Consider the following 23966-nt stretch of genomic DNA (forward strand, 5'->3'; position numbering starts at 1 on the left):
TACAATATGACCAGAGTCGCAGGCTTTGTTTACAGTTTCTAGGAAGGAGAGGAGAGTAGTGGTGGTGCTATGGCCAGGTTGGAATCCATGCTGGGTGGGAGTAAGAAGGTTATTGTTTATAAGATATGGTAGGAGTCACAAATGGATGCATTTTTAGAGAAGTTTACAAATAGGGGATAAGATAGCGATGGGGTGGAAGTTGGAGATATCATTATTGTTACCACCTTTATGGAGTGGAATAATATAGGCCTTTTTGCAGAGCTGGGGAACATGGCATTCTGAAATTGATCAATTTATTAAGATGCACCTAGGAAAGGCAATGGCTTCTGCGGCTATATTTAAGAAGCAGGAGGGTATTTTGTCAGGGGAATTAGAGCAAGGTTTCAATTTTAGAAGAAGTTTCTTAATGGTAGAAATAGGGATAGGGTTCATGGAGAAGGAAGGAGGTTGGGAGCTAGAGGTAGTGAAGGAGAAGGGGATGTATATAGGCTGTTGTGGAGAAGCAAGGTTATTAGTGAAGGATGTTGTTAGTTTGGATATGGAATCAATAAAGAATTAGTTGAATTGAGTAGCTAAATTTGAGTCAAAGACATTTGGGTTGGGGCAAGGGTTTTCTTTTTTACCTGGGTTAAGAAGAGAGGAGATTTCATCCTAGAATTTTTTATGGTTATTGTTGTGGTGTGTTTGGAGAGTGGAAAAATAGGCTTTACAGTCTGCGTTAATTACTTTTTTTTTACTTGGTTGTGGAATGTTTTGTATTGATTAAGGGAAGTACTAGTTTTAGTTTCATGGTAGTGTTTCCAAGCTTTATCACAAAGTTGCATGATGGCTAGCCAAGGGATGGAGTTACTTTTAGTGTGTTTTGTTATCCAGGGAGAGAATCTAGCAGGTTTAAGAAGGTGTTATTGAAGTAAGTAACAGCATTTTCCAGGGGCAGAGTTTTGAGTGGGTTCCAGTTAGTTCTTTTTAGTGCATCAGAGAATGCATTGGGGTTAAAGTTTTTTAGGTACCAAGTAGAGGTGTAGGCGTGGGAAAGTTGTAGGAAGGAGGAAAGACAATGGGCAAAAGTGGCAAGGTGGTCACCTAGTGGATCTGGAAGGGTGCAACTTTTGGAAATGTACTGAGGATGGGAAACTAGAATCCAGTCTAGGGTACTGCCAGAGATGACGTCTTTGGAAGTTCTGGTTGTAGAGTTAATAAGTTGAGTGAAGTTGTAAAGATTTATATTTAGGAAGTTAGTTGGATATTGAATTGTGCCCCAGTTTGTTTATTTATTTATTTGCTTTTCTTTTATTTTAGTTTACATTTGTTTACCGGGAAAGTCCAAATGGATATATGTCCATTTCCTGTGGAAGCCAGGAGAGAAAAGCTCCAGAAAGCAGAGTACAAATACATTAGGAACAATAGAAACATTTAGAGACAGCCAAAAGAAGAAGAAGAAGAAGATAATATGCAGTTTTCAGTAGGGTTACAAACTTAGAAAAAACATAGTAGACAACATCAACATCATGAGGCTTTAGTTTCAGACAATAATACATGCAGTTATGGGCTAAGTCCCATCAATAATTCATGCACCTATTAGAGTATATGATTGAAATGCTTAGGAAGAGTTTGCAGAAACAGTGGGTAGTGATTAGTCAGAGTTTAACCAGGGACATTGCCAATGCTGTTGGAAGTGTAGTTTGAGGCTTTTTTAAAGAGGATTGGTGAGCAAGTTCGGCAGATAGCATATTCCAAGTTTTGCCTACTGAGTTGGTGAATAGAGAGTCCCCAGCCATATTTATGCTCTTAGTTGTTTGTACCAGCAGTTTGTCAGCAGAGCATAGTGACTTCAAGTTGCTGTATGGTTTGATGATCTTATTTAGTGCTGGTGTTTTTCTGGGTTGAAATAATATTTTGTGGGTTATTACAAGTTGGTTGTATCGGAGAAGACTGGGACAACTGATGTTAACATCCCCCAGGATTATAGTTTCATTGGTGATATTGGTTGAGAGCCAGGACAGAATGTCCTTAAGGACTGGGACATTGTCTCTGGGAGGGATATAAAGGGTGGCAATACAGATAAATTTGTGTTTGTTTACCTGAAGGAGGGCTAGAATTAATTCAGCATTACCAAATTTGGGGATAGGTTTGGAGTAAGGGGTGACTAAGAGGGATGAGGAGTAAAGGAGAGTGACACCTTCCCCTTTTTTATGTTTTCTGTCATTTCTGATGACACAATAGTTTGGCGGGGTCAGTTCTGAGTCTTTAATGTGTGGTTTGAGCCAGGTTTCAGAGATGGAAGGAATATCGAGTTTATTGTGGAGAAGCCAGGCATGGAGGTTAGGGATTTTATTACATATGCTCTGAGACTTTAATGCTGTGAAGTGGAGGGATCTACCAGCTGAGTGGGGAGGTAGAGATGGGGAGGAAGAGATGTGTGAAATAGAGGCCAGGGTTTGGGTGTATGTCCCCAGAGGCAAGGATAGAGATAAAATGGTGACTATAGGAGAAGAGGTATTTATGTTGTTTAGTATCTAGTATACATTCAAACAGGAATTTGGAAATGTTTCCTAGCAATCTATCAGGGTGTACCATTTATTTTGATTATAAAATGTTAATTGAATTAATGTTGCATATTTTCATGCCATAACTTTGAAACATACCCAAATCATCATTCTGAAGTCTAGTTAAATGTTAGTGCTCTATGAGATTACAAGCATAAAATTGTTATAAAACATTCCTATTGTTTGTATCAATATTTTAAGGGGATATGCAAAATGATGAACTTCCAGTTTAAAATATCTTTTGAAACCCAATCTTTTTAACTTTGAAATGTAATGTTTTTATGTATACAATTTGTATATGTGCATCTCCCCCCCAAAAAAAAGTGATGTTAGCATAGTCCAAATTATAAGCATTACAGACATTACAAATAACAAGTTTAGTTGGAGCCATGCATGCATTACAGATGATCATGATTTGAGATTAGTATAATTTTTAAATGTGATACTCTTGCAAAATTTCTCACCATATTCCATGTGTAGTAATGTCATTGTCATATATTGTTCAAAACAGATGGGTGGTGATACACTTTCTAATGTCCATATGATATTAGTTTACTGTCATAGTTAAGTTTATCTTTCAGCATATTCCATATCAGATTTATCATAAATGGGTAACATCTAAATAATGCCACGTCAGTTATTACACTCATTATCAGCTTCTCTGTTTTGAAGATGAATTAAAAAAATGACTTATTTTTAGGAAATGGAAACTTTGATAGCTTAGGCAAATCTTCTATTACTATATTTGAATTTGAATCAATCAGTTGTAAATGAAGCTTTTTCATTTTTAAGTTGGTTTATTAATCTGTTAACTAATATAGCTTGAAATTGTTTTCAGATAGAAGCTTTTTGGTCAGAATCTAATTTTGCAAAAGTAATATGGTTTAAATAATTTATTTTAACTTCTGACATGTTGTTTTCCAGACTGCATAGATTCTTAAATGTGCCAGTAAATATAAATTGAATATTATCATTTAAGTATTCAAACTTCTGTCTTAATTTCAGAAATTTTCATAGTTGAATTTTGAATTCTTATTAATCTTATTAGCCATGCTAATTGTTTAGATGGGATTTGAGCCCATTCAGAATCTTGTGGTATAACCCTGGGTTCCTAATGTGATAATTGTGTCTTATAAATAAGGTTGAATTTTTATGCAATTATTGTGTGTGTGTGTGTGCGCGCGTGTGTGTGTGTGTGTGTGTGTGTGTGTGTGTGTGTGTGTGTGTGTGTGTGTGTGTGTGTGTGTGTATCTACATTTTGTAATTTGAAATTTAGTTATTTTCAAGGAATATCTTCTTTTTAATATCATTTTCTTTTGTTTGTTTATTCTCTTTTAATAGCTTTACTTGTAACTATTCATTGTATATTGCTTTGTAATGCTGCCCATTGAACATCAGGTTTGATTTCAACTTCATCTAAATTTTATAAAAAATAATTTAGAATTCTATTTCTTTCTTAACTTGATTTTTCTGTAAACGTCTGCAATTAAGTGTTCAGTCACTCTCAATAGCTTTAGGTTTGTGTAAACCATTCTGACATAAATGAAACTTAATCTTTGAATGCTCAGAAAATAACAAAGCTCAGTTATAACAATTCTAAAGCTTTTAGTAATGCATTTAAAACCAGGAAACAGTATATTTTGCTCAATTTTTCTGTGACTTTTTCTAACAAGTATTATTTCATTTTGTGATCTTTTGTCTCATGCAATTTTTGTTTCTATTAAGCTTAGGTCATAGCTGAATATGACGTGTGGTTCAGTCAACCTACCGTATTAACAAATGAATAAATAAATACATTGTAAAGATACTTGCTTTAGCAACTGCTGCATTGTAACTGATTTTATTTTAATTTTTGTTTGCAGTTTTTAGCAGTTCACATCAGCAATATTGCACATCTTTGTTTGCATATACAGTTTTAAGGTGATAACTTTTGAAAGCCCTTCCCATGTAATTTAAAGAGATCAACACACCAATGTAGTTACCCATTAATAACAGCACAAAGAACCAGGGATTTATAATATTGTAGCTACATAACAACCTAACCATTTATTTTTAGTGGTGTTGGTTTATTTGTAAACATATTTATGCAACATTCACATCCAGTGCTTTTCTTGTAGGGAACACAAGTGATTCCTTTGTTAGCATCTGTACTTCAAGACAAAACTCAATGGAAGACACCAGACCACTTCAACCCCTCTCATTTTCTCAATGCTGAAGGGCAGTTTGTTAAGAATGATGCATTTATGCCTTTTTCTGCTGGTAAGAAGGATTTTTTTTTATTTCTGATTTTGTGATATCATAGCAAAATGGTTGAAAATGGCTTTGTAGTACATTAATCATATAACAATCATTATTGCTAAAAAAGTTAAATGGTTCTTCAATATTTTATTAATTTCTAAAGCATATTATACACAGATATATTATATGTATTGTTCTGTTACATCTGCCTGGATAATTTTTTGGAAAAGTATTATTAATCAACCTTAAAGAACTGAAAACATATCAGCCAAAAGCAAACTATCTCCAACTGCAAATCACAGAATTCATGGCTCAGTGAAAAAGAGTAAAGGAGGGAAATAAATCCTTGACTGTGACCCAGATAATACAGGTGTGGCTGGTGACCTAGGGACTGGAGAAACGTGAGAGAGAGTCAGAATGAGTGGCCAGTATTGGCTCTCCCATCCAGAGGGGGTTGGAGGTGGACTGGGCCATAGTAATACCAGCACCTACAGTATAGAGCAGTTTATGACATGTAGTGTCTGAGTCACAGATGTGCACTTGGGACTTTGAAGTCACATTCATATGGTGGTTCTCATCACATTGAAGCAGAGGAAGGTGCACAAGGCCCCTTGCATGTATAAGCATGCACACTGTCTGTCAATGGTGTGGTTAGCAGGAGAACATCAGAATATTCTTCATGGGTGTCTGGATGATGACTGTACCACTGCCGATCCTCACCTTGGTGACCGGAAACAAATAGGCATAGTAGCAGCAAAAGGCCTTGATGGTCTGCAGAAAGAAATATTTTTTTAAAGAACAGATTATGGGATCACAGATGTCTTCCCTGCATGTGCTCTCTGCTTTAAAGTACAAATCTAAAGTGTTTGGTCGTGAAAGTACAAAAAATACATTGCTGAATACTGGTGTTTGTGTTTTGAGGACTTCTTCCTTTTCCTAAATGTTGTGCAACCATGAAGTTGGCAGGTATAAGTTTGGGGACGTGGAGAGGCTTGAGAATCTTATGTGTGTGTGTGGGGGGGTGAGGGGTATGCATAGACTTGCAAATAATGTGCAGATTTTAAACATGTACAAACGGAACATTTGTGGTCTGATGTTTCTTGTTATGAGATTTTATAGTAGAAACAACCACAGACTTATCCCATGTTTCTGAGTATTGGCAACTCAAAGGTGATGTAATGGTCTCAGATGGTACAATGAACTTAATCTGATTAAAGTGAACAACAAGTATGATTCTAGATATCAAAAGGAATCCTCTGGAGAAGCCAGCCGATAGTTCAAGGGACCACACCTATAGGTGCAAAAAGTCGATCAATCATTGATGTTCTGAAAAAGTCCCTTTCTGTTCAGGATAAAAGCACTGCAATTATATACTATTCATATGTGCTAAACCTTCTGTTTTTGGATTTAATAAATCAAATTTTTACACCTACAGGTGTGGTTTCTTGGACTACTGGCTGGTTTCTCCTGAGGATTCCTTTTGATTTTTTAGTTCACAGTGTTCGGTTTCCTAGGGTCAGCTTTCTTTACATGATTCTAGATAAGACAGGCATGTAAATGTAAATCCCATGTACAGGGCAACAGTTACAGGCAGTGTACTTATATTCTGCTCCTATGTGTGTAACATTACAATTGCACATTGTAAATGTTGTTTTACATAAAGAGACCCACAGCTGTATCTTGCAGTGGGATATTATCACAGCTGTATTTTGTAATGAGACATTATCATAGCTGTATCTAATAATGGAAGTTTATCACAAATGTATCTTGTAATGAAACATTATAAAAAGCATGTCTTGTAATGGGACATTAACAGAACTGTATCTTATAAAGGGGTGTCATCACAGGTGTACTTTGTAACATATTATCCAAGCTGTATAGCTAGACCAGTCAAACCAGGGAGAATCTGTGAATACCCACTTTCATTTGAAGGAAGGTAATGTATCACACAGTTTGATTTGCAGCAGGAGTTTATTCAAGAGGTGGGGAAGACATTTCATAATGAACCTCTCTCTCCACTGTGGGACTATTTGAGTGGAGATGCAGGATATCATGGACAACTGGATCCCTAATGGAAATGGAAGGCAAGGCATATATATCTCCACCCAAAGAAATCTAGAATATACTGAATAAGCCAGAGCTTTTAGGGTTTTTTTTCTAGTAGTTCAGTTTTTTAAACCAGTGATTTCTTAGTTAGGAACTTTTAGAGTCTTTCTAGTTGTTTGATATGTCTAGTATAAGGGGACAACGACCTGTTTAGATCTGGATGATATTCTGTTGGCAATTATCAGTGATAACCAGGACTTTCTGACTCCTGTCACTTCGCAATGATTACAGGAGAAGGAATTCCCCACTGTAGTTCTAAGGCCTTTAATAACATTTTCATTTTGGTGTGGGGTAGTGTCTATGTTGTATGCTGCAGGGAGGAAATGTTTATCAAATGTGATAACATTAGTTTTTAGCATTTAATTTGAGCCTCTTTTTAGCATACCAGATATTTACAGAAACAAAGTAATAAGCAAAAAAGCACAGAGGTTCACTGGCAGACGCAACTACACTTTATTATTAAGTGCTCTCGTCAGTAATAAACCTTCAGACCTCTTCAGAATGAATACAAACCATACACCACTTCCTTAAATACATAAAATCATGTCACATGATCACAAATGCTCAATGGATTGGATGTTGAACCTTTATATCTTCATTAAACCCCAAATGAAAGGAAATAATAATAAAAGAAAATAATAGTAATAAAAGGACAATGGCATCACTAATAAACCTAACCATAGCCCTAACCCTAACCATAGCCCTAACCCTAACCATAGCCCTAACCCTAACCATAGCCCTAAGTGTAGTACATAAACAAATAGATGAATTACAAATTTATATCTTTGGAGCCATAAAACATATTGCATATTGACACATTCATCATTAAAGCAACATATGACACCCTATTTCTGTCAAATCTCAAATATGAAACTCAGCTTTTAATTTAAGAAGACTAGAAATGGATATCATGTCATTGAGCCCTGGTGGGTGTGTGGCATCAAATCTCAACTGCCACAATAGTTCCCTATATTCATGGAACAATGAAATTGGTCCCCCCTACCCCAGTTCACTACTTGTTCTAGTGCAGTGAATTTAAAGTGATGCTTGGGGAATTTATGAATATGTTTAATGAGTGCATTATTCATGTTACCTTTACGTATGTCATACAAATGTTGATAAATACGTTTGTTGAAGCTATTGATAGTCTTACCTATATACAATTGTTCACATTGTTGGCAAATAGCTATGTATACCAAACATTTGCTTAAGCAGTTAAAACGCTGCTGCAAAACCACCTTGCCATAACCTTTGATATAAACAGCATTATTCTCCATGATACCAGGGTATTGTGCACAATGCCCACATTTCATCATATGCCCTTTTTCTTTCCTTGACCCACCCTTTTCTAATATATTTTTTAATACTAGGTCTTTTTTATAGACTATGAGTGGCTTCTCACCTATTTTCCTTGTGTACCCATTCACTCTCAAATAGTGCCCAGTTGTTAAAAATCACTTCCTTGATGTTATCAAATAAAGGGCTGTCGGATAACACCATAGCATTTGTAAAGGGCTTACCCCCATTGCCATTCTGTTCTACCCTTTCTATAGTTGACCTTCTTTCCACAGGTACTGCACTAAATAGGGGATAAAAGTGTCCTTCATATCTCTTGTTTGTGACTTTGTCTAATATTGGATTGATGAAGTCACTAGGATATCCCCTCTTTTTTACATATCTTTCAGTATATCTATCTCTTTCAAAAACATCCTATAATTGCTTACCATCCTTGCCGACCTGACAGCCTGACCCTTCACTAAGGATCTTTTTTGATGTCCAGGGTGGCAATTTTCGAAATGCAGCAAGGCATTAGAGTAAGTGGGTTTCCTGTACAATCCAGAGATGAAAGTCTGGTTCTTTCTGTCCTTGCAGACAGAAATATCCAAAAAACTTATAGTGTCAAGGCTGGTGTTCATTGTGAAGTTTAATACACAGAAACTCTTTGGACCAGATTGTTAATTAACATACTAGGAAACATAAATTTCTTGATCTGGTTCTTATGAATATAATTTATTCATGTACTACTCTTCTGGTATCCTTCTTCCTTAGTTAAGCTGGATTATAAACTATTAACCTTCACCTTCTAAATGTTTAAAATCACTGAAACTAATGTCTCGAAGGATTTCCATTGTACTAATTTCATCAAATTCTAGAATAAAGCATCACCCCAGTCAGTGCTTTGTCAGGTTGCTTCACAGAGGAATTATATGCCCATTAGATAGATGCATAGAACTTGCAGTCCCAACCAGAGCTAAATCTAATGGAAATTTAAAAATCAAGCCAGCCTGGTAGTACACCAACATAACTCTACAATAAATGAAAAAAAAATCATTAAACTATATAACAGATTGAAAGACCTTCATAGGTAGGTACTAGGCTATCGGCCCGAGGGCCTAAGTAAGCCTAGCCAACAAGGTTCAAAATGGACAGACCCCTTCACAAACCAGGCACAGTCCAGAAGTAATCCAAAAGAAAACCAAGTATTCCTTTCACAAACCAGGCACAGTCCAGAAGTAATCCAAAGGAAAACCAAGTATTCCAGCTATAAAATGTTCCACTGTTGTAAAATAAAAAGTACAATTTTTGCTTTTTATTTTACAACAGTGGAAGATTTTATAGCTGAAATACTTGGTTTTCCTTTGGTTTACTTCTAGACTGTGCCTGGTTTGTGAAAGGAATACTTGGTTTTCCTTTGGATTACTTCTGAACTGTGTCTGGTTTGTGAAGGGGTCTGTCAGTTTTGGAGATTCACATGTTTTTACTTGTTGCCGTTTTTTCTAGCCAACAAGGTTCCCTGGCTTACGTCACCCAAGAAAGTTATTTTCCTGTACCCCTGTCGAGCAGAGCCACAGAAGTGATCCCCAGGGTGTATTTCCTATTAAATGTCATGTTACCACCATGTATTTCACTGCCAGGTCTTGAACCCAGGACCCTGAGTACTACAGTCAGAGCAACATACCACTATGCCAAATCAGCAGTTCAGTTCAAGGATATCATCAGAAAATTTACTAAAAACATGAAAAAATACTATTGGGTTTACTAAAGCATCTCATGCAGTTAGGTTAGCATCTGAAGCTAAAGAGAATTACAAATCCATCTTTAGCTACATTGGGAAACTAAGAAATAACACACAATGGTGATTTGAATATTTGTAAAGGCACCACCTATTCTGATCCAATAAACATTGCCAATATGTCCGTTGACAAATTCAGTGTGAATTTTTCCACAGAGACAACTGTCCAAAGCACACTAACCCCGAATCTCATAGATTTCCCCCATTATCACTGAAGAATCTACTCTCAACAAAATTAAATATTTTCATTCCCCAAATGTTGACATGCAATTATCTTGACCTATGCCCTCAAAATGTTTTCACGTATCAAAAGTCATATTGACCTATATCTCACAGAAAAAAAATCCCCTACACTGACTTTTGAAAATCTAATAATTAATTGTAATTCTACTACTTGTACTAATACTGCAAGCAGGTAGCATGCTATTTACCCCAGGTCCCACCTTACAATTGCATGATCATCCATCATGCAACACATTTCTTTCTATAGGTAAGTACAAATGCTCCTGGCATCAATTAAAAATGGACACAATTATAGGATTGCCTGTATTAGCATAAACCAAAAGGTCTGTGCATGGCCAAAAGACTACTCATGGAGTCCATCTGAAATAACCCACAGACATACTGTTTTCAGAGACAGTCATCCAAGAAAAAGAGTGTCTGTGCGTGTTGTGGGGTGGGGGTGTTACAACATTAATACAAACTATAAAAACAATTTTTTTCCTGAGCATGTCTAGCTTTACGGTCTATGCCTTCAGTATTGGTGATCTGTAGGATGTTAGCTTCTTTACCCGTTTGGGAGTTTAATATAGGTCAGTAGAATCTGAGTCAAATCATCACAAAGTACAGCCTGTTAAAGATGGAAGCTCAGAGTAGTGATTGTAGTCTGTGGTGTTCTTTATTTAATTTGTGACGTTTACCCATTTCCTTATTGTTTATTTCAGATAGAACACCGCAGACTAGAATCACATCTCTGAGATTTCTTTCTTTAACTGTCTGTACTACATGATGATTTGACTGAGATTCTACTAACCCATTTTAAACTCCCAAATAGGTAAAGAAGCTAACACCCAGTAGACCACCAAGACCACTAACCAAGGCTAACAAGGGTTAAGGTACACTGGAAGCATAGACCAAAAGGCTGGACATGCTGGGGTAAAAAAAATGTTTTCCCATTTCTACTCTTTCCTTGAGGAAACAAGAATAGAGGGCATTCCAGACAACGCAATAATTAAAATGGGATGACACCACTAGATCTTTAGTAATACAAAATGTCTGCAAACCATTCTTCTCAATTATTAGATAACAGTAATATTGCTAATAATTCAGATCAAAACTTGCCCTTTGTACAAGGACTGTATGACATTAGATTACACTTCCCTACGTTGCACACACATAATGGACAAAATTCTAATTCAAACTACCCATCATAAACATTTATTCTGTGAGATATGAACTTAGACTGAACAGGCCACTATAAAGTCCATCTAAATAAATTCCTACATACCCACTTAATAATTCATATAGTACAAACAGATATCAGAGTAAACATAAAGATTCAGTGGTCAACAGTACTAGAGTCAGTCTCAAGTACCTTCTCGGACAAATTGCATTTGTTAACTATCCTATGCAGTTCTATGAGTGACCCAGTTTAGCATTTTGGATTCTAAAAATTGTTGGAAGTCACAAGAAATGTAACTGAATAATCACTGAAGTGCCTACTTAATGAACTCAATTAACCAGGCACATGTACATTTTTACAACAGACCCCAATATAGCAGTTTCTTGCTCTTTTCAGTATGCCAGCACAAGTTAGATCAGGGATACCACTTAAAAATAAGAGATTCTGAGGGAAACAAATCCCCTGGCTAAACTTCGATGTGTCTAGATAAATAAAAACAAGGATAACGCCTGACTTGAATAAGCTCTCCATCTTCAAAAACTGAGTAAACAAACATGAGAACAATAATACTACTCATACTAACTACTATAAAAAGTAACAGCAAACACTGTTATGGGACCCCAAAAATCTGGACACTTGGGACACATAAGATATTTCCAAACAATAAAAAATGTAATACATTCTTTCTTATACAACTAAATTAAATAAAAAAATACTTGTAATCTTCCTTTTCTAATTAATGCACAGCTCTATTTAGCCACCCCACCCCAATAAAACTTCTTCAGTAATATGCGCCACTACCCTCCTTTTCTTTCAGATTAATTGCCAATAAAGAAAGTTAGTGACTTGTTATGTAAAATGGATCCTGATTATCAAGAGATGATCCATATTATCCATCCTAAAAACTGTCAGTGAGTACTGTCATATTGCAAGCATAGATCTTTTAGCAAAAAAAATGTTTGAAAAACTCATCTTTGCACAGATATATCTAAAATAGCATCCTTTCTGGCAGACAGCATTGTTTAATGCCTAAATATACTACTGCTAGTATATAAATATACTACTGCTATTTATTGTCTTAAAATGACATTCTCACTACTATGGAACAGGGTTTAGATGGAGCCATTTTCATCAACCTGAAAAGGGCCTTTGAAATAGTTGATAAGAACATTGTATTGCAAAAGCTATTGAAATCAGGCTTTTTTGTGAGGTTTTCAAATTGTTATCCAGCTATTAGAATAACATGCTGTTTCAAACTCAGTAAAAACAAATTAAAGTATTCTCAATAGTGGCGTGCCCCAGAGAACAGTATTAAGATTTCAACTATCCATACTGTTCATTAATGATTTGCAGTCATACCTACCCAATCTTAAATGCATATTATATGCTGAAGACATTACCAATACAAGGGCAAATACATCTTCTCCAAAAGCTCATTAGAAAATGATCTTGCTAATCTCTGGAACCAGTTACAAAAAATAGGCTGACTAAGCAAACAAAAATTATGTTCTAGGGCACAACAGAAAAAAATTAGCCCATTCTAAGCCAGCATGTATAGCCTTCATATAGCTAATTATCAGATGTACTTACGAGGCAATACTGGTTCAGTGTTTCACCTTCCACAATTCCAGACTCAGAAAGTACTCAGATAGCTAAACTGACTTATAATATTTCTCATCTACTCATTAAAGAAGTTACTCAATCACAGTCAGTGCATTACTTCCTCAATGCATATGTATTAATATCCCCTTCCAATTAACAGGTTTCTTGCTCCTCAAAATATTGCTGTTTTCAGACTGTAAAAAAATAAGATGCTCATGTTTATACATTTAAGCCAACAGTGTGAAAACCATTACCTTGCATTAGACTAACTGGCTTCCCCTAGCCCAAAGAACTACATTGTTTTTAAACACATTAACATTCAAACCGTTAAATGACAGCTACTGTCTGCCAATCAAAAATAATCTTCACTTCAAAAACTTTACATATTCAGTAAAAGGATAGCATAGCTAGTGCCATGACAGATTGACAAAGCCCTGAATATGGCTCATACCCTGGTTTGGTTAGTGGCTTGGTTGCCCGAGATGTTGTTGAGGTAAGATGGGCACACCTGTCGTGGGGGGGGTTAGTCATCCACACCTTGTGTTAGATATCCATAGTAGCATGGAGGCATACAGAGGGGTATAGTCCAAAGGAGGCAGGGAATATTTGCTGGGTCAACACTGAGGCAGGACAATATACCAGCATAACCTTGTATAAGTTTATCCTTGAATATTGTAGAAGAGCATGTAGAAAGGAATGTTAGTAGTGAGCAAACTACATAATACGCCTAGCAACAGTATGATGCTTCACCAGGGTACAGGATGTCTTCACCATACTTAGTTGTGGGTTAGAGTTAGACTATGGGCTAAAAGGGGTGTGGGTAGACCTGGTGATTGAGGACCAAGCCTGAGGGTAGGTTGATGGTCAGATGCAGGAGCTAAAAAAAAAAAAAACAGAAACTAGGATAATACTTTTCTGTACTCTAGCCATTGTTGATAAAAATTTCACTAAAATTGTGCTTGCAACCTGGAACAATCTACTATCATAAACCAAAAATTCAAATAACATAATCACATTTTTAAACCTCCTGAAAAACATTTGTTTAAAGAAAGTAGCCATATGTGCTTTGGCAATGTAAGTATTCCACCAAGAAAGATTACTCTCTACTACTTCTCCTCATGAATGTATTGAAGAATCAGTCTACTCAAAAGATGCATAATTTATGTATATGATATTGGCATAATGCCAGTTTCCAATGTTTTCTTCCACTTGCCTTTGCTCCTTAATTCTCTTGTATTTCATGCCCTAGCTACAAATCTATTCACCTCTCCTCCAGCAATATGTCTCCACACCATCATCCCATTGCCAAATCAACTCTTCTTTTTCCATCCCTAAAATAGTTCCTAAACACGTCACCTTTCTTTATTAAGCCTTCATACCCTTCTAGCTTGTTCCTTTATACTGCCTGTATCTTCCTACACTCCCAGCACATATGACATTGGTCTGCATTATCATCTCCAGATCTCCAGCAATTTGCCATCTGGCCCATCAGTCTTTAAATATTCTTCAGGGAATCCTTTAGCATCCATGAATGAACTGTCAGTATATATTCGCCACTCATTAACTGACTTCAACATCCAAGCCAATTTCCAAATCCCATCCTATACTTTGGTCATTTTCCCACTTGTTATCTTCTCTTATCCACTGAGGTCTCAAAGTCTGCAAGTCCTTGCAAGTTTTCACCCTAGCAGTTTATACATATCTCATAATATCCTTCTTTCTCTCATATTCATAAATAGTACTTCCCCTTCTATCTTCCTTCCTAGTCTTTTTTCCTTATTTTATTTATCATTTGACATTTTAGTTATCAACCATTTATAAAACAGCAAGTCTCCCTGGGAAATCCAAAGTCCTCCCAAACCTGTTGAAAATCAAACTATTTCTAAACCTCAGCATCTACCTTTATATCCTCCACAGTTCTCACCTTGACAAATGTATTCTAAAATTGATAAAATCAATTATGCATTTTGGCCTAATTTAGAACAACTTATTGGAAAATCTAATTTGAACATTCTACAGATTCCATTGCCATTCCACTTTTTAACATGTGGCTCAGTTGATTTTACACAAGCATAAGTTTATAACAACATATTTGTTGTTATATTTATAAATGCTTTAGTATTCCCAGGTTTGTGTTTGCATGTACTATATTATTATGTAGGAGTGATTTTAACAAGTGGATTAACTCAACCACACTTCACTACACACCAACGTTCAATAAATAAGGATTCCATGAATATCTTGACTTCTATTTTGCCAAATTGGTATTTCCTGCAAAGTCACCCATCAGTAAAACATTGTGGAACTTTATGTGTATTGGAATTACTTGAACATAATAGATAGTATTTTGGCTGAAATTAGAGGAAGGTAGTAAAAATAGTCCACATCTCCTTGAAACCAAGGAGGCAGTCACACGCTAACCAGTATGGATCCTGACCAATGTAGGTATTTGTACGCAAATGATGATTGAACTTTGTGCTTGTTTTAATAATTATTCCACCATTGATTCCATTTCTCATTCTCCGTGTGTAATAGACATGGCACATGCCCAGTATGTTTTGTGAAAACAGTTCTCTAGTTTTCAGGGTTAATAGGAGGCCATCTCTCTAGCTGTTGTAACATGACTTTACATTAAGTATCCCATACTTTCAGTGCAGCGCTATTACAAGGATTAGGGGGAAATGTATAAGGATGCAGCCAGCAGAGAGACAAATAGGACATTTATAAATGAAGACAGAAAATGTAAAAAAGAATGTGCGTGGTTGCCATGCGAGGTAGAAGTGAAACTTCTGTAAGGAAGTGCAAAGGAAAGTAAATGGCATAGAACAGTATACGCAAATACACTTATAAGCCTAGATTTTTTATGAAACTGTCTGAAGTATTAAGTATGTATTGTCATCACCCTAAACTGATGCCAGCATAAACCTAGGAGTTCTTTCACTGAGCAGATTTAGAGCTCTGAGCACATTGTGCTTGTGGTGTGTGTGTGTGTGTGTGTGTGTGTGTGTGTGTGTGTGTGTGTGTGTGTGTGTGTGTGTGTGTGTGTGTGTGTGTGTGTGTGCGTGTGTGTGTGTGTGTGTGTGTGTGTGTGTGTGTGTGTGTGTGTGTGTGTGTGTGTGTGTGTGTGTGTGTGTGTGTATGTGTGTGTGTGTGTGTGTGTGTGTGTGTGTGTGTGTGTGTGTGTGTGTGTGTGTGTGTGTGTGTGTGTGTGTGTGTGTATCTACTGAAACAAGAGGTGGAGCTCTATAAAACTGGTGGAGTTTGAGTTGGACCTCACAGTACCTTTCTATGAGGTGGACTCGCAGTACTGTTCCCGATGCTGTGGGCACAGTCTGACTTCCAATTCCATTTCACTTTTCATTTCTCTCCAGATTCGCACTACCATGCAATAAGAAGTTTCACTTCAATAATGGAATGTGACATACAAGAGTGGAGGAAGATGCACACAGGTGGATTATATCTTATGTAGAAGGGCCAATCTGAAGGAGATTGGAGACTGTAAAGTGGTGGCAGGGGAAAGTGTAGTTAGGCAGCATAGGATGGTGGTTTGTAGGATGACATTGGTGATCAAGAAGAGGAGGACAAGTGTGAGGGCAGCACCAAGGAACAAATGGTAGAAATTGAAAAGGGGTAATTGTGAGGTGATGTTCAGGGAAGAGTTAAGACAGGCACTGGGTGGCAGTGAAGAGTTACCGAATAGCTGGGTAACTACAGCAGAGCTAGTAAGAGAGATGGCTATAAAGGTGCTTGTTGTGAAATCTGGAAAGAGGAAGGAGGACAAGGAGACCTGGTGGTGGAATGAAGAAGTACAGGAGAGTATACAGAGAAAGAGGTTGGTGAAGAAGAAGTGGGATTGTCAGAGAGATGGAGAAAGTAGACAGGAGATGAGGTGCATGGCAAAGAGAGAGGTGGCGAAGGCTAAGGATAAGGCGCATGAAGAGTTGCATGAAAGGTTGGACACTAAGGAGGGAGAAAAGGACCTCTACCGATTGGCTAGACAGAGGGACCGAGCTAGTAAAGATGTGCAGCAGGTAAGGGTGATAAAGGATAATGAGGGAAACGTACTCACAAGTGAGGAGAGTGTTTTGAGCAGATGGAAAGAGTACTTTGAGGGGTTGATGAATGAAGAGAATGAGAGGGAGAGAAGGTTGGATGATGTTCAAATAGTGAATCATGAAGTGCAGTGGATTAGCAAGGAGGAAGTAAGGATAGCTATGAAGAGGATGAAGAACGGAAAGGCTGTTGGTCCAGATGAAATACCTGTGGAAGCATGGAGGTGTTTAGGTGAAATGGCAGTGGAGTTTTTAACTAGATTGTTTAATGAAATCTTGGAAAGTGAGAGGATGCCTGAGGAATGGAGAAAAAGTGTTTTGGTACCTATTTTTAAGAAAAAGGGTGATGTGCAGAGCTGTAATAACTACAGAGGGATTAAACTGATCAGTCACAGCATGAAGATATGGTAAAGAGTAGTGGAAGCTAGGTTGAGAAGGGAGGTGATGATCAGTGATCAGCAGTATGGTTTCATGCCAGGAAAGAGCACTACAGATGTGATGTTTGCTCTGAGAGTGTTGATGGAGAAGTACAGAGAAGGTCAGAAGGAGTTGCATTGTGTTTTTGTGGATTTAGAGAAAGCATATGACAGGGTGCCTAGAGAGGAGTTGTGGTATTGTATGAGGAAGTCGGGAGTGTCAGAGAAGTATGTAAGAGTGGTACAGGATATGTACAAGAGTAGTGTGACAGCAGTGAGGTCTGCGGTGGGAGTGACGGATGCGTTTAAGGTGGAGGTGGGATTACATCAAGGATCAACTCTGAGCCCTTTCTTATTTGCAATGGTGATGGACAGGTTGACAGGTGAGATCAGACAGGAGTCCCCATGGACTATGATGTTTGCAGATGACATTGTGATCTGTAGTGAGAGTAGGGAACAGGTGGAGGAGACCCTGGAGAGGTAGAGATATGCTCTAGAGAGAAGAGGAATGAAGGTCAGCAGGATTAAGACAGAATATATGTGTGTGAATGAGAGGGAGGATAGAGGAATGGTGAGGATGCAGGGAGTAGAGATGGCGAAGGTGAATGAGTTTAAGTACTTGGGATCAACAGTTCAGAGTAATGGTGAGTGTGGAAGAGAGGTGAAAAAGTGAGTGCAGGCACAATGGAGTGGGTGGAGAAGAGTGTCAGGAGTGATTTGTGACAGACGAGTACCAGTAAGAGTGAAAGGGAAGGTCTACAAGAGGGTAGTGAGACCAGCTATGGTATATGGGTTGGAGACAGTGGCATTGACAAAAAGGCAGGAGTCAGAACTTGACATGGCAGAGATGAAGATGTTAAGATTTGCACTGGGTGTGACGAGGATGGACAGGATTAGGAATAAGTATATTACAGGGTCAGCCCAGGTTGGAAGGTTTGGAGACAAAGCCAGAGAGGCAAGATTACATTGGTTTGGACATGTGCTGAGGAGGGATGCAGAGTATAATGGGGAAAAGATGCTAAGAATGAAGCTGCCAAGTAGCAGGAAAAGAGGAAGGCCTAAGATAAGGTTTATGGATGTGGTGAGAGAGGACATGCAGGTGGTTGGTGTGACAGAGCAGGATGCAGAGGACAGGAAGAAATGGAAACAGTTGATATGCTGTGGCGACCCCTAACGGGAGCAGCCAAAAAAAGAAGAAGAATGGAATTTGTGCAAAATCCAGAGCAATTAAGAGATATGATTTGCGTTATTTACTTTGTTCTGTCTACATCTGAAGTAAGTTGAACCATTTAATGAAGAGTTTGTCCACTTGACAGCAAATGCTTTGAACTGTGGTAAGCCATGATAGCAGTGGTTGCTCCATAGGCATTACTACTGTACAGATACAAGATAATAATCTGTACTGAAAATGTGCATTAGTTAAAAATGCTGCTTTTCCTTAAGTCAAAGAACAATACAGAGTCACACTGCTCTCATGTCTCTCAGCTGTCTAGTATTCCACAGAATGCCCAGATTTTCATCTCAAATTGTTGATCTGCTCCTCATATAATTTGTAACTTTGTAGCAACTCATTGAGGATTTAAATCAATAAAAGCTGATACATATTTTGAATTTAAAACTTCATATCCTTCAAAAAATGCACACTAATGCAAAGCCTGTTAGTCTAGACACTTCCTAAGTTTACTGGAGCAATTAAAATCTGCCCCTGATTTTGGGCTATTTCCCCATTATCATTCTTTTCACTTTACCCAGAATGCTTACCCTAAGTCAGAACACCAAGGCTTCCAGTTGTACAGCAATTTCCTATGTCCTGTAGCTGAGAATATCGCTATAGTTGTAAGGTTGTCAGTGACAACAAGAACAAGAATATCACCCATGGGATGGGAGAGGATATGGAAAAGTATATATGTAGTCTTGCCTCCAGTGTAGCGCACTGTAAGTAATATTACGTTGATTATGTGAATGGATACATAACTAAATAAATTATTTTCAGTAGAAAAAGATGTCTGTAGTCAGTTTTATTTCACAGTTCTGAGTAAGAAATTTTTTATAATGTGTTACTGTCAGGTGCCGAACCAGTGGTGCTGCGGTACCATTGTCGCCTCACAGCAAGATGTTGTCGCGTTCGATTCTCAGCTAGAGCGTCTTCTGGGTGGAGGCATGCGTGAATGGGTGTGCCTTCATTGAAGGTTGTGCGTCAGCGCTGGTAACTCGGCACGTAAAAATCCCCTATCAAACATTAGCGGACCGGAGTTCCGCTGTGGCGACCCCTAACCGGGATAAGCCAAAAAACACAACAACTGTCAGGTGCTGAACAATGCCACTGTCTGGCGGAATCTCACTTCCGTTTCACATTTCATTTCACTCCAAACAAGAAGTTTCACTTCAATATATTATTAATTGATATTACTAAAACTTTGTATCATTGAATTTGTTTACAGCTGATAATGTATGAATGTGACTCATTGGATACTAATGTAATTAAATATGACAGATATCCATATTATTGGATGTATTTATTAGATATACTTAATGTTTAAATGGCAAGGGTATTTTAAAATGTTATATGTCTGACAACTACACTAAATAAGAGAACTATAATATGTTTTGTCTGATGGCATTAGTGCTTGTTGATTTTGAGCTGAAACTGGAAATGTAATTAGTATGAGCAGTTTATTAAAATAAAGATGTGTTGAAAATTCTTAGTCATGGCATGGTGAATTTGTATTTGCATAAAAGCTGACAGAGTAGGTGACTTCAATTAATTTAGTGGATATATTAAGGTGAGGTTATAAACTACAGAATTTTAGGTGGGTAGGAGTAGAGATTGCAGGGGTCTCTCAGTTAATAGACAAGCATAAACATCAATAAGTGAAAGTGCTCCCAGAGGAAAAATGTTGAGGTGTCAGTATGCCAGCATTTACTGTTTCTTGCTTACTAGCATCTGACTCTGATCACTCCCATCAATTGCCCTTTAAGGTTACTTTCAAACTCATTTACATGGCCCTGTGAGTATTAACCATTTAGCAAACAAAACAATGAAATAAACATTTTTAAATAACACATTAAGTAATATGATACTAAACCAAAGTTCACTGTGGTCACCAGTATTGCTTTTTCAACAGAGAGCTAGGTCTGCTTGATCCCATGTATGGTGTGTGCAACAAGAGAAATTAAAACATGTGTCTAGAAATATTCAGGCAATTAAGGAAATAGATCATACAATAGGAGCATAACACTGGGATTTTAGAGGTCTGTTTTAAATTCCCAGTGTTCCATATTGCTTCTTTTGGCCCAAAATTGTGTCCTAGTTACAAATGCTGTATTTGCCAAATATGCCACATGCAGATACTAAATTTAGCAAATATATATTTTGCAGCTGAATTTAAAGCATGTGGTATGTGTCTGTTTGTTCCTGTTTTTTGTTATTAGTTGTGCCACCTCCACAGTGTCTTGTACATCACTGTTAAAAAAGTTTCAGTACTTTTACATGAAAAATAAAGCATAGTACTATACAAAATGAATTTCAAAGCAATAAATGTAAATTATGTAAAATGTTAAACTGTCAACACCACCACACAGAAACTTTTGCAAATTCACTCATAAAAATAAGCTGTTGACAAAGCATTTTATTTGTGGACTATTAATGTTTTTTATATATGTATTTATTATAGGACGAAGAGCTTGTCTTGGAGAAAATCTGGCAAAAATGGAGCTTTTCTTGTTCTTTGTTGTCTTGTTGCAGAAATTTACCTTCTGTCCTCCACCTGGTGTCAAAGAAAATGAACTGGATCTTGAACCAAGAATTGGATCAACACGCTCCCCAAAACCTATATTACTCTGTGCAGTACCTCGCTAATACAGAACACCAATATTAATAAATTACTTTTAATGAAGACCAATAACACTAGCTGTTCTGAGTTTATAATGAGTGCAGACTACAAAATGGGATTTCTAGCAAGAAATATAATGTAGTCAGAACTGTAAGGAGCACAATATTTAGAAAACAGCTGCCAAGAAAGCCTTGTTGCATAAGCATTTGTTAGAATGTTGTTAGATTAGTTCTGACTTTACTTTCTTGGCTGTTCCTTGTTTCTTATATAAATACGCAGGATTAACAGTAATCTTACACTTCACTGATGCTTTCCTGATCATCGGTCTTTTCTCTGAAAGATGAATGTTAAAGCTTATTTAACTGAAGTGTGTTACATTGTGGGAGCTGGCAGCACACTTTTTTTGGGGAGGGTTGCCTCTTCATCCACTATAGTCTCACTTTGGAGATGATATATATATATATATATATATATATATATATATATATATATATATATATATATATATATATATATATACTTTAGGTGATGCAGGGACTGATTCCTCCACATGGGTAATGCAGGGAGTCTTGTCCTTCTGTAAAAAAAACTTTTTATTAATAATTATTTTTAATTTATTCTTTTCAGACCTGAATTTTAAGAAGAAACTAAATAAAAATGTGGTAATGCAAATGGACATAGGTCAACCCAAGATTAACTACATATATACCACTAGAAGAGCTAACATTAGATCAGGACACCTAATACTAAAAATAAATAACAATAACAGAAAAAGATGACAGATACATTACACAATGCCTTTGAAGATTATGGAATGCACTTTACATTGTAATAAAGAAGTCAGTCATTAACTTTCTTAAGAAATAGTCTTGATATATATTTTGGGAATGTAGTTTTCTGTATGGAATCAGACCCATTCCATCAGTGTACTACAAAACCAGTGCTCACTCACTGGGAAGTTGTTGTTTTACTGTTGGTATGTCTGCTTTTTCTCACCCTGTTACATATAGAAACTACCACTTATGGGTGTCTGCAGGATGTTGAAGAGATATTGATTATGGCCATGTCATTAGCCTTAAATGACTGAAACTGCTGTGCTTGGTAAATGAGCAAATATTTCAGTGAAGTTCTTTCAATTACACATGAACAAGTCATTTGCAAGCATCAGTCAAGCTATTCAGTTTGTTATCAAGAGACTTCCATCAACAGAACAATAATTAAAAAATTATGAAAACGTCAATTTATTTTTTTGCCTGACAGGTCACTCACAAATATCAAGATGGCCACCTTCTTGCTGGCGCTGTCATGCCCAGCCTGGTAATTATTTGCATATGGTTTGTGACTGTGTAGATATTAGGAAATGCACTCATATATCTCCTGTTCTCCATTTTCCAGTCCATTGCTATGTAAGTTTAGACTATACATGCCTCACTTGGTTACACTGGAAAAATTTAATCCTAGGTCCTTGATATTTAATGGAATCACTTGGCTACCTTTGAGGGACTGGACTGTTGACAAGATTAGTTGGGCTAATCGTAACCTTCCTACCTCATTCTAGAGATATCCACTTTTAACTGTTATTAATACCCCAAGAAGAATGGATATTAGTTCTACCACACTTAATGGATTCAACTAACCACTTCTGTCCTCCTTAATTCTGTATGCAAATATTGGAAGATGGTCATCGCAGATTGGATGACTTATTTCATGGACATCTTCCAAAGTACAAGATGTGGGATGAGCAAGCAAATAGACATTCATGACAGGGTGGAATCATCAATGATTTGTCTTTATTTATGTGCACACAATGCATAGTGTATTCATCCTGATACTTGTGTTTATAGCTGAATGACAGGTTCTGAAAATGTATTAAAGGCACTGACTGATTCATAGGTGTTACACATTACAGACTTAATAATGTCTTTGGTTAGCAACATGAAATATTTACCTTATTATGTGTTATATGGCCTGAAAGATCTGTGGTTTAGAATAACAGTTGGATATTAATGTTATATAGTACTGTGTTAAATGATACATATGTGGTTGTTTTAAGTACGTTAATGTTTTATATTCTCTCTTTTTCTTTATTTTTGTTATTCTTAGCATCTATGGCTTGTGTATGGAAAGATGATTTATTTTCATGATATAAGTGTGTTGTATGATGTGGCTTAATAAAGACATTTACTGTAAAACAATGAATTATGCTATAAAAATAAATTGATACTACATTTATGCATTTATTGTAAATGTTATCAGCTACAGAAGGATGACATGACTGCTCTAGTAATGTATGAAAGTGTTACGCAAATGTGGGTTATGCAGTTTGAGTCATCGGGTCTTGCACCAGTTGAATCTTATGAGCTGAACGAGTTTTCTACAACCTAAACAAAGTAATCTTCTTTATATACTATACTGGCCTGTAAAGCACAGCTAAAAATCATAGCAAATAAATCACCATGTAAAAGACGCCCATTATGAGAGAAAGTGAAACAAGCTCACACATCATAAAATAAAATGCAACCTTATGACAGAAATTAGTTCATCAATTAAAAACTCATATGGTTTTACAAATGGTTGATAATGTAAGAAAATCTGTTAATTTGAATAAATTCTACAGCAGTTGATAAACAAAGTGATTCTCAACAGCCTTTTTTTCTGAAACAGAGTTTCTTAAACTGTACAAGAATATTATTAGCAG

At 36.8% G+C, this 23966-nt stretch overlaps 1 protein-coding gene across 1 annotated transcript in view; it reads left to right on the forward strand.

Moving 5' to 3' along the window:
• Positions 1-23500, forward strand: part of LOC122816780 (cytochrome P450 2K1-like) — a 237190-nt gene extending 213690 nt beyond the window's left edge. Inside the window, exons 8-9 of the mRNA XM_044089797.1 lie at positions 4664-4805; positions 21110-23500. Coding sequence (XP_043945732.1) covers positions 4664-4805; positions 21110-21294 — 327 coding nt within the window. The 3' untranslated portion in view covers positions 21295-23500. The remainder of the gene's footprint in view (positions 1-4663; positions 4806-21109) is intronic.
• Positions 23501-23966: the final 466 nt, after the last annotated feature.

The sequence above is a fragment of the Protopterus annectens genome, chromosome 12.part0 (genome assembly GCF_019279795.1).
Source record: "Protopterus annectens isolate FY-2018-M chromosome 12.part0, PAN1.0, whole genome shotgun sequence".
Classification (NCBI taxonomy): Eukaryota; Metazoa; Chordata; order Ceratodontiformes; family Protopteridae; genus Protopterus; species Protopterus annectens.